Source organism: Dendrobium catenatum, unplaced genomic scaffold (assembly GCF_001605985.2).
Source record: "Dendrobium catenatum unplaced genomic scaffold, ASM160598v2 fragScaff_scaffold_456, whole genome shotgun sequence".
NCBI classification, from domain to species: Eukaryota; Viridiplantae; Streptophyta; class Magnoliopsida; order Asparagales; family Orchidaceae; genus Dendrobium; species Dendrobium catenatum.
Genome location: NW_021318918.1, coordinates 337725 through 353250, shown reverse-complemented (window position 1 = coordinate 353250; position 15526 = coordinate 337725). Strand labels below are relative to the sequence as shown.

At 33.1% G+C, this 15526-nt stretch overlaps 1 protein-coding gene across 1 annotated transcript; it reads left to right on the top strand.

Annotated features, from left to right (window-relative positions):
• Positions 1-5900: 5900 nt before the first annotated feature.
• Positions 5901-7589, top strand: LOC110096110 (protein trichome birefringence-like 3). The gene is made up of 4 exons (XM_020821882.2): positions 5901-6166; positions 6250-6493; positions 7100-7271; positions 7357-7589. The coding sequence occupies exons 1-4, from the start codon at positions 5998-6000 to the stop codon at positions 7558-7560; spliced, it is 789 nt and encodes a 262-aa protein (XP_020677541.2). The 5' UTR covers positions 5901-5997; the 3' UTR covers positions 7561-7589.
• The last annotated feature ends 7937 nt before the right edge of the window (positions 7590-15526 follow it).

Genomic DNA, 15526 nt, shown 5'->3' with positions numbered 1-15526 from the left:
TATTTTTTTAAAAAAATCAGAATAAGAGTTTTCTTATGACTATTACACATTAGTAGATCTTGTTGTAAAAAATAGTTTTCTGCTATAGAAATATATAAAAATAGCGAAAATTTAATGACAAGAAAATAATACCCAAGTAAAATATGATTATGATATAAAAATTAAAGTAGTTAGAAAGCTATTCCAAACAGATGCTAAATCACATCAACATTGTCAATAATATAAATACATATTTTCATGCATATAAAATGTATTTTGATGTGATATAAATATTAAAATAATATATAAATAAATACAAATACATAGATATTAAATATCTATGAATATAAAACTTTGCAATATGTATTTAAATCTTTCAAAAATATAATACCAACTCCCACGTTGACTGCAAGTAATATTTTTCAAACAGGTGCAACTACCCTAAACAAGCCCACCAACTAACCCACTAGAATCACATTTTACACGAATAGACCCGAATAAAATTTTCGTATCAGTCAGGTTTTCGTGTCGGCAGTAATATTTACACCACTAGACATATAAAATGCATGATAATTACTGACAAGTATTTCTATGAGAAATTCCTTTTCTATCTAAATACTAAAAACTTATTTATGATTTCTGTCACTAAATGGACGGCTATGATTACCGAAGGAAGGATCAGCACCGCCGGTGATGCCGGAGGAGGTGAAGACGCCGGCGACGAGGAGGAGGAGGAGGAGGAGGTGGCGGAGACGAAGGCCGTGGAAGAGGAGAGAGATTGACCTCATTGTTTTAAGTAATTACTTGGCTCTGGTTTAAGGCGTGGGTGGTCTGACTGAAGAAGGCTTTTATAGGCTTTTTAGTAATTATATATAAGTTTGAGGGCTGAAGAAGGAAAAGAGTTGACTGATTTGATCGTGAGAACCACTAAATGAGATTATGTAAAATAAATAATTTTTGGGGTGTGGAAATATGATATTAATATTATTGAAAGTCAATGTTATTTGTAAATATTTTGTATTTGATTGAATACTATTGTATTAAAAAAATCTATGTTATTTAGTTATATTATTTTAAAATGTAAGTTGTTCAATAAAAAACAGAATATAAATATTATTTTTAAATATAATTTAAAAATAACAGTTGACATTTTTAAGTAACTTAACATCAACAAACTAATATAATCATTTAATGAAAAGGAAATTATCTTTAAAATAAGTTAATTTTGTTTTTATTAAACATCAATAAGTTGATTTATTCGGTGATGATAGCAGTTGCTGCGAGGTGAGACGCCTGATTATGATAATTCAACTTTTATCACCCGATTATGATTTTCAGGCAATCATTGCTTAATTATAATCCTTTTGATCATCATTGCTTAACTATATTCTTTAATTTTAATTGTCCGATTATGAACCTTCCGACCACCATAGCCTAACTACGATCCTTCAATCATTTAATATATAAATTTTATCTTAAAATAGGCGGAAGGGATTAAATAAAAGAACCCAAAACAAAACTAAAAACAAACACAGTTTTTAAAAAAAAAAATTTGGAAAAGAAATAATAAGTTTTTTTTTTCTTTTTTTTTACTAATTTTCAAAACAAAGATCAATAAAAAACAATCACCAAAATCCTCTTTCACACATCTAATCAAAATTAAGTAAATTTCAATTAAACTACAGGAAAAATAAGAAAATGCAAATCGATGCTTATAGTATTCGATTAAATTGACCTACATCCACTCCCTAAAGTTCATCCTCTTTGAAAATTGCACTAAACATATATGTCTTTTAGCACAAAGCTAGGTGAAAAATCCATTCTCTCTTGACCAAGTGAAAAATCACCCTTATAAACTCTTCACACCAGAAGAATCTCTCTCCTCTAGCCTCCATGGTATGGCGGAGATGTTGTCCCTCCTTTCGCTTCCTCAGCCCGACGGAGATGCAGATCTCTCCTCGGCCTAATGAAGATTTTGTCCCTCCTTTTACCTCTAAGTTTATGAATATGCTATCCCTAGCCTCTTCGGCTAGCAAGTCTTTGACCCCAAATATACTTTTTCCCAGAGCTCCTCTCCAAAAGCTGCACCAAAAATATAACCGGAGGACCCAAGTTGTAGACCAGCTGAAGCAATTGGGTGAACCCCCTCATACTCCCTTGACTCCCTCAAGGCTCTTCTTACTTTCTCAACCTCACTTTCTCTCTCCCTTGTGAATGTGGACTCTCTCCAAGCTCTCATACAAAAAGAAAGCGTCACTTAATTGTCCAAAAAACTTTTTTTTCACAAGCCACAAAAGAGTTTATAAAGTGAGCTTCCAAAAATCCTAAATTTCAATTAAACTACTTCTTCTTTGAATGTACGATGCTCGATTCATCCGATACGATTAGTTGAATCGAATAACAGATCGTCCAAAATAATCCAAGACCGTACTGGAGAGGTCTCTGGTGATAGTCCAATACGATCGATGATCTTATATTATGATCCTAAATGAAGATTAATTTGATTTGATTCATTAATTCTCGGGATTAAATTAGACAACTTAATTAAAAATCATATAGTACGAATAAGTTTGTACAATATAATTAGTTTAAATTTCAAATTCAAATCTGTATAATTTATGTAACCAAGATTTGATGGCTGTACAGTGTTTCTTAAAATAGTTGATCGTCCTATACGATGTGATGGTCATACAAGACGATTAATTATACTAAAATTTTAACTAATCTCATTTAATTAAATATTTTAATTAATTTATGTTTGAACATATCATACAATACGATTTTTAAAAAATTAAAATATGTAATTTTAATCTCTTTTGTATGTGTGTGTGCATAGTCGCTAAGCAAACATACAGACTAACTTTTATATTGACGCTACACTATATCTTGAGCTGATTCTTTAGTCATTGCTCGATATATATTGTACCTGAAATACTTAGAAACACAGAAAACAAATATCCAAAATGTGATATATTAATAAGTAAATAAAACACTAATAATGTTGAAATAATCAAAACATACAGACAAGCTTCCGAATTGCAACAAACTATTTTTTTATGAAATTGTGTACTTTATCTTAGATAAGTTAGTACTAATGATATTTTTTATATAATTTCAATATTAGAATGTTATATTAGTAAATATAAATTTTTTGATATTGTATATATAAATTTATAAGAATTTTAGGCAATGTTTGTATATTTTGCAATAAATTAAAATTTTTATCATAATAAAAGCATCATGTTTAGAATAAAATTATAAAAAATAATATATTATTAAAATCACAGACATAGTAATATTGAAAAAAAAAAGCATGTACATTTATAATAGTTTTAAGTATTAAAAAAAGAGTAAAGCCTTGCAATTATGATGAGAAGTATTTTCTACGGCTTGATTAGATTTGACCACATAGATCATAGTGGCAAAATAATAAATATAAGTATGAACCACTGTTGACCCATTCGGGCTAAGTTAGATCAAAATATTAATATATTTCCTTAATGATATAACCTTAGAGAATTCTTAAGCTAAACGTGTGCGTGAGTATATGTTTATTATTATTATTATTATTATTATTTGGTACTTCTCAAAAAATTTGCAATGGGAGAAGAAGAAGTTAATGTCTGAGCATTATATGAAGATTCATAATACATATTAGAAATTGCAGGTAGAAAAATGAAAAAAATTAAGAGGTCTGATGGAGTTGAAATAATTCTACTAATATTGATCATTGACTCAAAATTATGCTCTTCTCACAATTAGAAATGGTGCTGATACAATTGTATAGAATGAATTCTGTGAAAGTTGAAAGAGCTCAGTGGCATGTGAGTTGTCTTTAAAAGATTATTTGTTATTAGCTTGATCATTCTCCTTTGAGAAGGGGAAATCGGGGGAAAAAAAATCAAGATAAATCTAAGTTGGACAATGATGATCTAAAGATCATAGTCAATGATGGTGATTGGAGTATTGATGTCAGGATGCAGTGATTGGAAGATCGTATCAAAAAATGGTGGTTGAAAAACCATTGTCAAATAATGGTGGTTAGAAGATCGTAGTTGAATGATGATGATTTGAGAACTATAATTGAGCACTGGTGATCGAATGATTATAGTCAACCGACGGTGGTTGAATAACCGTAATCAGGTGAGACTCGAGAGTGATTAGAGGGTCATAGTTGAGCGATGGTGGTCAGGGGCCATAGTTGAGGGATCATGATTAGAGAACCTTAATCGAGAGATGATAGTCAAAGTGTCAAGGTTAAAAGATGGTGGTCGGAAAGTAGTGGTTTGACGACAACGATTGGATAATGATGGTCCAACAATTGTGATCTAAAAATAGTGGTTGGATAATGATGATCTGTTGGTGGTCTGACATCAATAGTGTGATGACAGTGGTAAGGTAGTGACAATTCGATCACTAGGATCAAGCATCAGTACTCCAATGGAAAATGACAGGTTATAACAGTCCAATACAGATGATAGAGCGATGGTGTATGACTATGAAGGTTGAATAATGACAATTTGATGGTAGAGGTCGAGCAACAATAGTTTGACGGTGATGGTCGATGGTGGCAATCCTATGGTGGAGGTCGAGGAATGATGGTCTCGTGACAATAATTGTGGTGGTCTGATGATTGTGGTCAAGTGATAGTCCTATGGTAGATATCATGCTATGGTTCGACAGTGGTGGCTATGCGTTAGTCTAGTGGCACTGTACGATTCTTCAAGCCTTTGAACTCTCTTGCATCTCAAGCTAAGATTCCCTTCATGCATAAGGTGGGTGTATATTTATAGTATTTAAGAGTGCATAAATATATTCAAAATCTCGGACACTCCATCGGATGACCGGTATTGATTCTCAATATCATATATTATTCTTTTATTGTTAATGTCTGAGAAAATTTTAATTATGTTTCAGGTTCTTTATCCGGCCTCAACGAACATGGATCATTCTTTGTGTCAATGGGTTTGTCTCGTCAAATCATTCAATTTGACAATAAGTTTGTTGAAACCAGAGTTCAAATGACCCTAATTTGATCACGAAAGTTTCTAATTCATATACACATCAAGATTCATGTCCAATCAAGTCTATTTTCGACATACATCAATTCTGATTAATTTTCATAACATTTGCAGTAAACTAAAACTTCATGAATTCTTATGATTAGTAAGAATGTTTAAATTTTAAATACTATCTAAGCTTAATTAATTGGAGAATATATATATAATCTTACTTGGCATAACTAACTGTAGAATATATAAGCTTTGGTTGTATATATATTAGAAAATAAATTTATATGTGCACAAAAGGTTTTGAAAAATAGAGAGAAAGATAGAATTCTATAGTGAAAATTCCTAGGATTTTATTAGAATAAGCTTGATTATAAAAATTCGCATCCCCACAGCTTCATTCCTAGGATTTATTTATCGAGTCGTTGGGATCGACTTCATAAGCTATGCCCGCCCACTTGGCGCGAGTTTATTTATTGACTTGATAAGTTTCTCTTGAGTTACCAATAAGTTGATTTGAACCGGGTCGACTTAGCTTAAACCAAGCCAACTTGACTTGAATTAGGCCAACCTGATTTGAACTCGTCTTTCCGAATAGTTGGTTGCACACAAATGATAGATTGATAGCGGAAAAATCACTTTCATATGCCAAAAATAGGTCAAGTTGTAAATTACATGAAATGTTAGTGTTACCTATCTTAGATAATCATCAAATCTACAAATTGATAACCATTACAAAATTATTAATTTCATCAATTATAAAAATCAGAACATTCTCAGACAATTTTCTACAAAGAATATGATATAATTTCAGAGTGGGAGAAACATCATTTTCTACTATTATAATGAGCTTTCAACCTAAATAAAATTATTTATTTTGAAAGCAATGAGCAGCGATTGGGAGAGCAGTCTATTTTGCTTTAACTTCACTCCTACTCAATAACCAAAGAGCAATTCTTTAAGAACTAAAGTTTATCTTTTTCCTGATATTTTTTTCATCAGTAACACAATGAAGATTCCAATGGGAAAGCTTCCACTCTCAATCATGGCCATCATCATTTGCACAGTGGTGTTTGCAGTTCTAATATTTACTGAGGATCTCAGTTCAATCACTGGCTTTAAGCTCAAATCCTGCTCCAGAAAACACACAATCTCTAATTCCAGTAAAAATTCCGCAGGTAACCATTACTTCTCAATATTTTGCACCATTACATACACATCCGATACGTTTTTTTTTATATTATTTTGTTCTGATCATCAGAGGATAAGGAGAAGCAAAATACTGTGGCAGAAGATGATTTCATCGATGAAGATAAGATAAATTTTGATCCTAACGACTGCAGAATTGAAGAGGGAAATTGGGTTTTCAATGCTTCAGCAAAGCCTTTTTATACTGATGAGAGCTGTCCATACTTGGATAATCAAGTAGCATGCTTGAAGAATGGAAGGAAGGATAGTGAATACTTGTACTGGGAGTGGAAACCTGATGATTGCATTTTACCAAGGTTATTGTAATTATACTCAATTCACAATTAAAAATAAGAACACATAAATAGGGGTGTAAAAGAGCTGAATTTGAGCGAGCTCAAGTGGTTTTCGGCTTGGCTCTCCTAGCAAACAAACCAAAATTTTCTATTTTTGCTCGGCTCGTGTATTTTTTGAAACATGAGTATCTACCCGTTGCCACCCCCTTATGAGGCGCTTGGTGGCTTAAGTAATCCCTCGGCAAGACGACCAACAACCAGCCCCACAGGTGCAGGTCCCGTGGTTATTTTCTTCCTACTTAAGGGGTCACGCCGCATGAGAGGGGATTCGAACATGAGTTGGAGGGTCAAATCTAACAAGAGCTATTCACAACATATAAGTCATATATAAATTATGGAATATACATTCACATGTATGTGTATTTATACATCTATGTAAATATCTATTATTGAGCTGAACGCAATCAACTAAGGCCATGTAAGTTCTTAACTCATTAATTATACAAATTAATAAAAATTAATTAAACTAGAGCTATTTATAGATTGTGCCAAATACGATCAAACACAAATAACGAACTTTTTTCATAGTCCTTCACAGGAGCTCATGATATCTGCATTTTGTTGCAGATTTAATCCTACAGATCTGCTTGAGAAACTGAGAGGAAAGAGGCTGATGTTTGCTGGAGATTCACTGCAAAGACAGCAATGGCAGTCACTTGTATGCATGGTGGAGTATGTTATTCCATCTGATAAGAAATCGATGAAGCTCGATCAAGCTCTGTCGGTATTCAAGGCTGAGGTAGTCCAGATCTGTAGTTACTTTTCTCTGCAACTAATCAAGACATTAGTAATATGAAAGTTCTTCCTGTTCTGTGCAATTTCAGGATTACAATGCCTCACTTGAGTTTTATTGGGCACCTTTCCTTGTTCAGTCCAATTCTGATGAAAATATCATCTCAAACTCCAGAGACAGAATATTAAGAGTGGATTCAATCTCAAAGCATGCTAAGTATTGGATTGGGGTTGATATCATAGTATTCAATAGTTATATTTGGTGGATGAATGGTCACAGGATGAAGTCTCTGTAAGTCTCAAAGTTTAAATTTTTAGTGATATATTGAGCAAGTTATTGAAATAGAAATGATCTTATCATCAGGTGGCGAAAGCAATGGAGAGGAAGGTTATGAAGAACTGGAAGCTTTCTTGTTTACAGAATGGCAATCAAGACATGGGCAAATTGATCGATTCCTCTGAACAAGAGCAGTACAAGGATTTTCATTACACAGCATCCCCACACATAATATCCATCTTTCTTCAATTTTCAAGCTATTATTCATCATAAAGAGATGTCAAACACTTAGGCATTTTTTCTGATTATTCACTAAGACCATATAAAGCATAAAACCCCAATATGTTACGTTTTGATCTTCTTAAAGCAGCTTTGAGTAAAAATTTTTAACTTTTATACTAGAAGCGCTAAACAGTAGTAGAAAGACATCCGCAAAGAAGCCTTGACCAAACATAGCACATTCTTCGAATAAGCAGATGCAGATTGGAATCGTAAGAATGGGACTCCTGCTATAGGAAAGGAAGACCGTCGCACGCGAGTATATGGGGAAGTGGCGATAAAGGATGATAAGGTGGTGTCGAGCAAGTCTGGAGGATGAAAGAAGTACTATACATTCATCCAATAAACACAGGCTATCCCAAATAGAAAGTGATGCATGTATTCAGTTGATCAAGCACAGGGAAAAGCACTCACAGATAAAATTTTGTTGCATCACGTTGCTTACCAAGTTCCTACACATGGAACCAAATTCTGTATGCATATTTGTAAGACAAAAGCAAATATTATGCTCATTATTTTGATTCAATTCATGATAGAGCTAATTAACACACAATATAGTCACTGTATGAGTACAGATAGAATTCAGCAACACTAACCATTTAACACAATATGCATATATTCATTCATGGAACACTTAACCATTGCTTGTCTGTTATTCAAAGACAACTACTGTTCGCATTTGATAAAGCGCATTTCTGAAGAAAATTAGAAATTATAATCTCGAAGAGATAGACATGATAGGAAGAATATAGGAAATATGTAAGATAAGGAGTTCTCATATTCTAAACAAGAACTTTCAAATAAGCATAAATTCTCTACTTTCTTACAAGAATTCGCAACATGCATTATGAGTTCTCTAACTCTTGCAAGAACTCGCATCATAAATTATGTAAAAAAAATCGAAACGAAAACATGAATTTATATAAATCTTGAATCCACAAGATCTTAAACAAGATGATTCTCACAAACTTTTAATCAGAAGAACACATACCTTGATTCATGTTGAATTCGTTGAATTCCGAACTACGGTTTCTCTCCCTTTTTCCTTTCACTTTCTTCTTTCATGTGGTAATTCTCTATGGAACAAACTAACTCCCATAATGAGAGAAAGAGTAAGGACCGGTAGTATTTCTTACGGATTAGTTATAATAACCGCTCATAGGAGTTATTTGATCAAACGGTCCATAAGCGATTGATCAAATTATCTCTTCTTGACCAATAAGATTTCATATAAATAATTAAATTTCAATAATTCAAATATATGGCCCACTTAATGGTTCATATAATTAAATAATTATTGTGACGTCTCACATAATTATTATATTTAATCATTCTAACAAATTAAACAATGAGCAATTATATTTGATGCTTCCCTGTGGTGGTGGGCATTGCATCAATCCTCTATTCTAAAGAACTCTACTCAGACTTCAGTGGCTTCATTGGAGGATGAAATTCAAAGATGTCTCTGACAATGAGTCTTGAAGATTTTCAAATGGTAAAGCAAGTCCCTGATGTAGTTTGTGAAGAAATCTGTAAGCTAAGCCTGCAGAGTTCTTGAGCAAGAAAGTAAAGAGGAAGAAGATAAGAAATGACGAGACAGCTAAAACAGAAAATGGAAAACTGTATTATTTCCTATATCTTTTACGGCCGGCCTAGAGCTCTATATATAGAGTTTTATACATATAATAGTACAACCCGAAGCCAAACAAATAATGCCAGGTGGAAAATAATTACAATGGTTTTATTTAGAATTATGTTCTAATAGTTTGTAGTATGTAGTATGTGGCAGATGGGTATCAGTGTTTGTTGAGATGAATCATGATAAGATCTCTCTGAAGAATTTTTGGCGGAAGTGCTCGTTAGCGGCTAGTTTGTATTTTCCATTGGCTTCTTCAAGTTTTTGCCTCACCTCCTAGTGTAGTTGTCTCACTTCAGCTCCTATGTGTTTAAAATTTGTATTTACTTATTATAGCTATAGTAATAGTAGATCAACTACAGACTTTGGTATTTTGGTGTAGATAATGGAGAAAGACAATCGCCTTGTTCATCGATTGACTATATTGTGAACGTATATTCTACTGGAACAAGTGCTTGATCCTAAATTTTGAAAAACTATTACGTGTGAAGTTCGAACGAAAAGTTATGTCCAGACTCTACATGTAATAATTTCTCACAATTTTGGCCTGACATCAAGGATGTATTAGTTATGGAGCACAGGTGAGGTTATTGACTTCAATTACTTGTCCGTTTAAGGATGCTATGCACTACTAAGCATCAAGTTAGTATCAAATTTCTTCCTTAACACTAGTCATAAAAGACTCACAAACTTAGGATTTGTTGAGTTTTTTATAAAGGTGATTGTAAAGCTGCTATGAAGAAAATATCTTTTTAAAAGTTATTGTAGAAAACAGCTTTATGGCACAAAAAAATATTGAAAATAGTAAAAATTCAGTAATCAAATTAAAATTATGATTGCGAAGAAGTAAAAAAGTTGTCAAAAAAAAAAACCCTTAATATCATGATCAAAAGTGAGGAATTTGGGTATTCCATAGAGCCCAAAGATCTCTAAAAAAAACAAAATTAGCGAATTTGACAAAATTGTAATCTGTAAATAGTAAATACAATAAACACATAATTCTTTATTCATTAATTCATTGGTGTGGGTCTCCGAAAGGATTCCACTCGTGCGGTTCGAATGCAAAGAATACGATCACACTATCCCGTAGGACAAAATGGTCGTAGGCCTTTACACCCGGCACAAGCAGGCCGATGGAAGAGCAGATGGAGTTATAGATACGATTAGCCATGGAGAGTAGCGGCTTTCACCTTTCACTTTCTTCTTTCATGAGTTAATTCTCTATGGAACAAACTAACTCTCATAATGGAGAGATAGAGAAGACTGGTAGTTATTTCCTACAGATTAATTATAATAACTGCTCATAGGAGTTATTTGATCAAACGGTCCATAAACGATAGATTAAATTATCTCTTCTTGACCAATAGAATTTCATATAAATAATTAAATTTCAATAATTCAAATATATGGACCACTTAATGGTTTATATAATTAAATATATATACTTAAATAATTACTGCGACGTCTCACATAATTATTATATTAATTATTCTAAAAAATTAAACAATGAGTAATTACATTTAAATATTTGATGTGTGGTGGTGATTGTGCCATAGGCACTGCATCAATCCTCTTGACATTCTGAAGAACTCTACTCTGAGTTCAGTGGCTTCATCAGAGGATGAAATTCAAAGATGTCTCTGACAATGAGAGTCTTGGAGATTTTCAAATGGTAAAGCAAGTCCATGATGGAAGCATCATTGCCGAGCATCTTCTCTATTGGGATGGACAAATTTTTTTAGCTTGTAGTTTGTAGTAATTGGTAGATGGGTATCAGTGTTTGTTGAAATGAATCATGATAAGATCACTCTGAAGAATTTTTGGCGGCAGTGCTAGTCAACGGCTAGTTTGTATTTTCCATTAGCTTCTTCAAGTTTTTGCCTCACTTCCTAGTGAAGGTGTCAAATTTTTAGCTCCTATGTGTTCAACATTTTTGTTTACTTATAATAGCTAAAGTAATAGTAGTTCAACTACTGGTATTTTGGTGTCATCAATTAACTATACTAAAGGTATATTCTACTTAACAAGTGCTTGATCCTACGATTTTGAAAAAAATTATTATGTGCGGAGCCTGAACGAAAAACTACGTCAGGAATCCGCATGTAATAATTTCTCACAATTTTGGCCCAGCATCAACGATGCATTACTTATGGAGCCCGGGTAAGGTTTTTGACTTCAATTACTTGTCCGTTTATGGATGCTATGCACTACTAAGCATCAAGGTAGTATCAAATTTCTTTCTCCATAAATGACTCACAAACTTAGGATTTATTTGGGCCGGTTGTAGCTTTTTATAAAGTTGATTGTAAAGCTGTTGTGGAGGAAAAAATATCTTTTTAAAAGTTGTTGTAGAAAGCAGCTTTATGGCACAAAAAATTATTGAAACAGCAAAAAAATATCGACCAAATAAAAATTATGAATGCAAATAAGTAAAAAAACTGTCCCAAACGAACCTTTATATCATGATTAAAAGTGAGGAATTTGGGTATTCCATATAGCCCAAAGATCTCCAAAAAATAAATCAGCAAAGTTGACAAAATTGTAATATGTAAACAGTATATACAATTGATACGTCATGCAAAAATTATCTTGATCGGGCACGAATCTCGATGCAAAAATCAAGTTGGAAACTTCAAAGATTAAATCCAGGAGCACCTGAACTCCAATTTTAGCAAACTTACAGTCAAACTGAGCGTCTCGGAAATACGAACCCAGCGACACCAAATTCGACCCAATCTGAGCCCAAATGGGTCCGAATCAAGAACAGAAACGCTGTTGGAAGGTTCAAACCGCAATTTGAGTTACCAAACGGTCTCTAATTTTAACGAGCTTATACTCGAATGGATGAGCGAAGGAAGCTAGGGCAAGCGCGAGCCGAAGAGCCAAGGCGACAGTAATCGCGGTTCAGAATTTTTGGTAACCGAAATTAAACGGATATCAAATTAATTAGCTGCGGACGTTAATTATAATGTAGGAATATGAATCCCGCTTTGAGAAGAATAAAAACGTAATTTTTTAAAAATAATAAAAGGAATATGAAGCGGTTTCTTTGAGATAGTAAATTAATGAGCAGCAGCAAGAGAAATTAATTAGCATGAATATGAATCCCGTTTTGAGAAGAATAAAAAAGTATTTTTTTAAATAATAAAAGGAATATGAAACGGTTTATTTGAGATAGTAAATTAATGAGCAGCAAGAGGAATTAATTAGCATAATATATGTATTAGCTACTTGTAACCGGTAGCAAATTAAATAATTATTGTATAGAAGGAGATTTATTAATTACTTTAAATATATTGAATGGTCAAGATAATTTTAAAAAAGATGAAATGGATGGCTAAGATTTGCTGCGAAAGGAAATTCAAGCGGCTTTTATAATAGTAGTATAGATATAGATATTTGTATTACTATATTGAATATATATGCTCCATATGTTATTGGCATTTGCATCATTAACATATAAATTTATGAGTGCTTTGAATCCCACTAATTCGACCTACATGGCGACAAATAGATTAGTTCATCGGTTTAGAGCATCTATTGTTTGATTTGATCGTTCCGCTCGGTGCTTGAAGAGAAAGATGAACTCCTTAAGGAAGATAATTGATTTAACATGTATATGAGATTATACTCTCTTGAGAGTTCATATATTTGAAGGCTTAATACTAATTATATAAAATAAAATTCTTTTGTATATGATAATGCACTACTATTATAAAACTCCTACAATGACATACAATTTTTGTTCATATGCTGTTCATTTATGCCTAGTGTCATTTATATTTTCACTAAAAAAATTAATGGGAAGACCACTCTTATGTGTGTTGATTTTTTGTTCATCTACATCAATGCCATCATCATTGATAATAAAATCTAAAAATAACAATTGATCGATGAGGGAATCACTGTTCTTCAAGTTAATAAGTGTTTTATTTTGTTCCAAATACTTTTCAATTTACATCAAATTTGTAAAATACTATAAATTTGTCTTATTATATATTAAAATATCATCAAAATACACCGTAGAGATTAAGAACAATATATTACATATCTTGTTAATTTGAGTGTTAGTTCCCTTTATGGTTAATCCAGTTTTGCAGAAGCGGGGATGAACTTCAGTAAGAAAATTAGGAGTATTCACTGAGGCCTTAAAAAACTTTCTAGTAGCTTCCACTATTTTATGATCACATTGCAAACTTCCTAGAGTGTGGTGTGATAGGTATGAAAAATAGAGGGAAGTTGTGTTGAATCTTCAAAATGCAATGGTATATTTCATTTCTTAAAATGAGGCCCATATAGGAAATTTTATGTGGATGAAATTTCATTCAAGAAAAATTCAATTACACGATTTCACATAGAAGATTTGTAATTTAAATATTCCACTCATTGTGCCATATAATTTATGATGATGAACGTAACACTATTCATGAAATTTGATTTATTGATTATAAGGTTAGTGATGATTCAAAGTGTTGTAGAGCAGTACACGATTTATGGTTCGTATAACTGACCAGAGTGCAATGAATCATACTAGGTTACAGTATCTTGAAGCTAAATATGAATGTGATAGGAGGGTTCATTGCACTAACACATTATCTTAGTGTGTTATGGACCGAGACAACTCAATGCGCACCTAGTGTATGTACTAATGATAGCAATAATCAATGTGATAAAAATAATATAATCAAACTATTAATATGATCAAGAGAGAGAAGCGAAGGCTTCATTTGGGATGGCTTTCTTACTACTTTTTAAAGCAGTTTTTTAGTACAAAAATTTTAAATCAGCTTTTAAGTACTAGAAAACTGCTTTAAGAAACAGTAAGAAAGTCATCCCAAGTAAAACCTAAATTAGGTCTAGTATAACACATGATTGAGGCTTCATTTAGGACGGCTTTTTTATTACTTTTTAAAGAAGGTTTCTAGTTTAAAAATTAAAATTTTTATTTTAAAAAACTGCTTTAAGAAGCAGTAAGAAAGTTATCGTAAACGAAGCCTCAGTTATGTAGATTAGGCTAATCTAATCAAACAAGTTAAGTCTAAATGATCCATAAACACAAAACTATAATATGTAGATGAATCAAATGCATTTGAGTAAAGTTTCATCCATAATATTTAAATAAAAAAATACTTAAATTTTAATTCTAATTAAATTCAAAAATATTAACTAATGTTTTTTTTTTTTTTGAAGTTACTATTAAATCTATTTTTGCGTATGTGTTCGCTACTTCGCTTAAATATAAGTGCGTATGCATACAGAAACACGTGCATAATTCGTCAAATTAATTTATGCCAATTAAAGTAAACAATTTTTGAATTTTATTTAACTAAAATAGTAAAATATGAGGATTTTCCACATTTGGAGCATAATTTTTACTCTTTGAATCTAAACAACCGCAATTTGAGTTACCAAACGGTCTCCGATTTTAACGAGCTTATACTCGAATCGATTGGCTCGACGAGACAAATCCAACAAGCCCAAGATCGCAGAATTTCAACATCATTAAGACCTTCAAATGTCTAGCGAACGATCCGTGATCAAGGGATTCAACATCGGCTGTCCATCCAAGCAACTCCTCAATTTCCCTTGATCCTCCTCTTATTTACAGGCGATGTCACTCTATAAAATCTATAAATAGACCCCTCCTCCCTCTTGAAAGGGGGCTCTAAGAAAAAGAGCAAGAGAGAGATCGGAGATCGCTCTTGCCTTCTCGATCCTCCTCGACCATCGCCTTGAGATCCGTCGGTCCACCACTTGAGGCCTTGAGCTCCACTGGATCACCACTTGAGGCCCTGAGCTCCACCAGACCACCACTTGAGGCCCGGAGTTCCGCCATATCACCACATGAAGCCTGGAGTTCCGCTTGACCACCACTTGAGGTCTGAAGTTCCACCGGACCACCACCTGACGCCCAGAGTTCTGCCGGACCACCACCTGACTCCCGGAGTTCTGTCGTACCACCACCTGAGGCCTGGACTTCTGCCAGACCACAAATTGAGGCCAGGACTTCTGTCAGACCACCATCTGAGGCCCAAACTTCAACCGGAAAATCATCTAAGGCCCAGACTTC

Coding starts and splice junctions, on each gene's coding strand:
- LOC110096110 (XM_020821882.2), top strand. CDS start 5,998: ATGAAGATTCCAATGGGAAAGCTTCCACTCTCAATCATGGCCATCATC. Junction 6,494..7,099: donor GATGATTGCATTTTACCAAG/GTTATTGTAATT, acceptor ATTTTGTTGCAG/ATTTAATCCTACAGATCTGC. Junction 7,272..7,356: donor TGTCGGTATTCAAGGCTGAG/GTAGTCCAGATC, acceptor GTGCAATTTCAG/GATTACAATGCCTCACTTGA.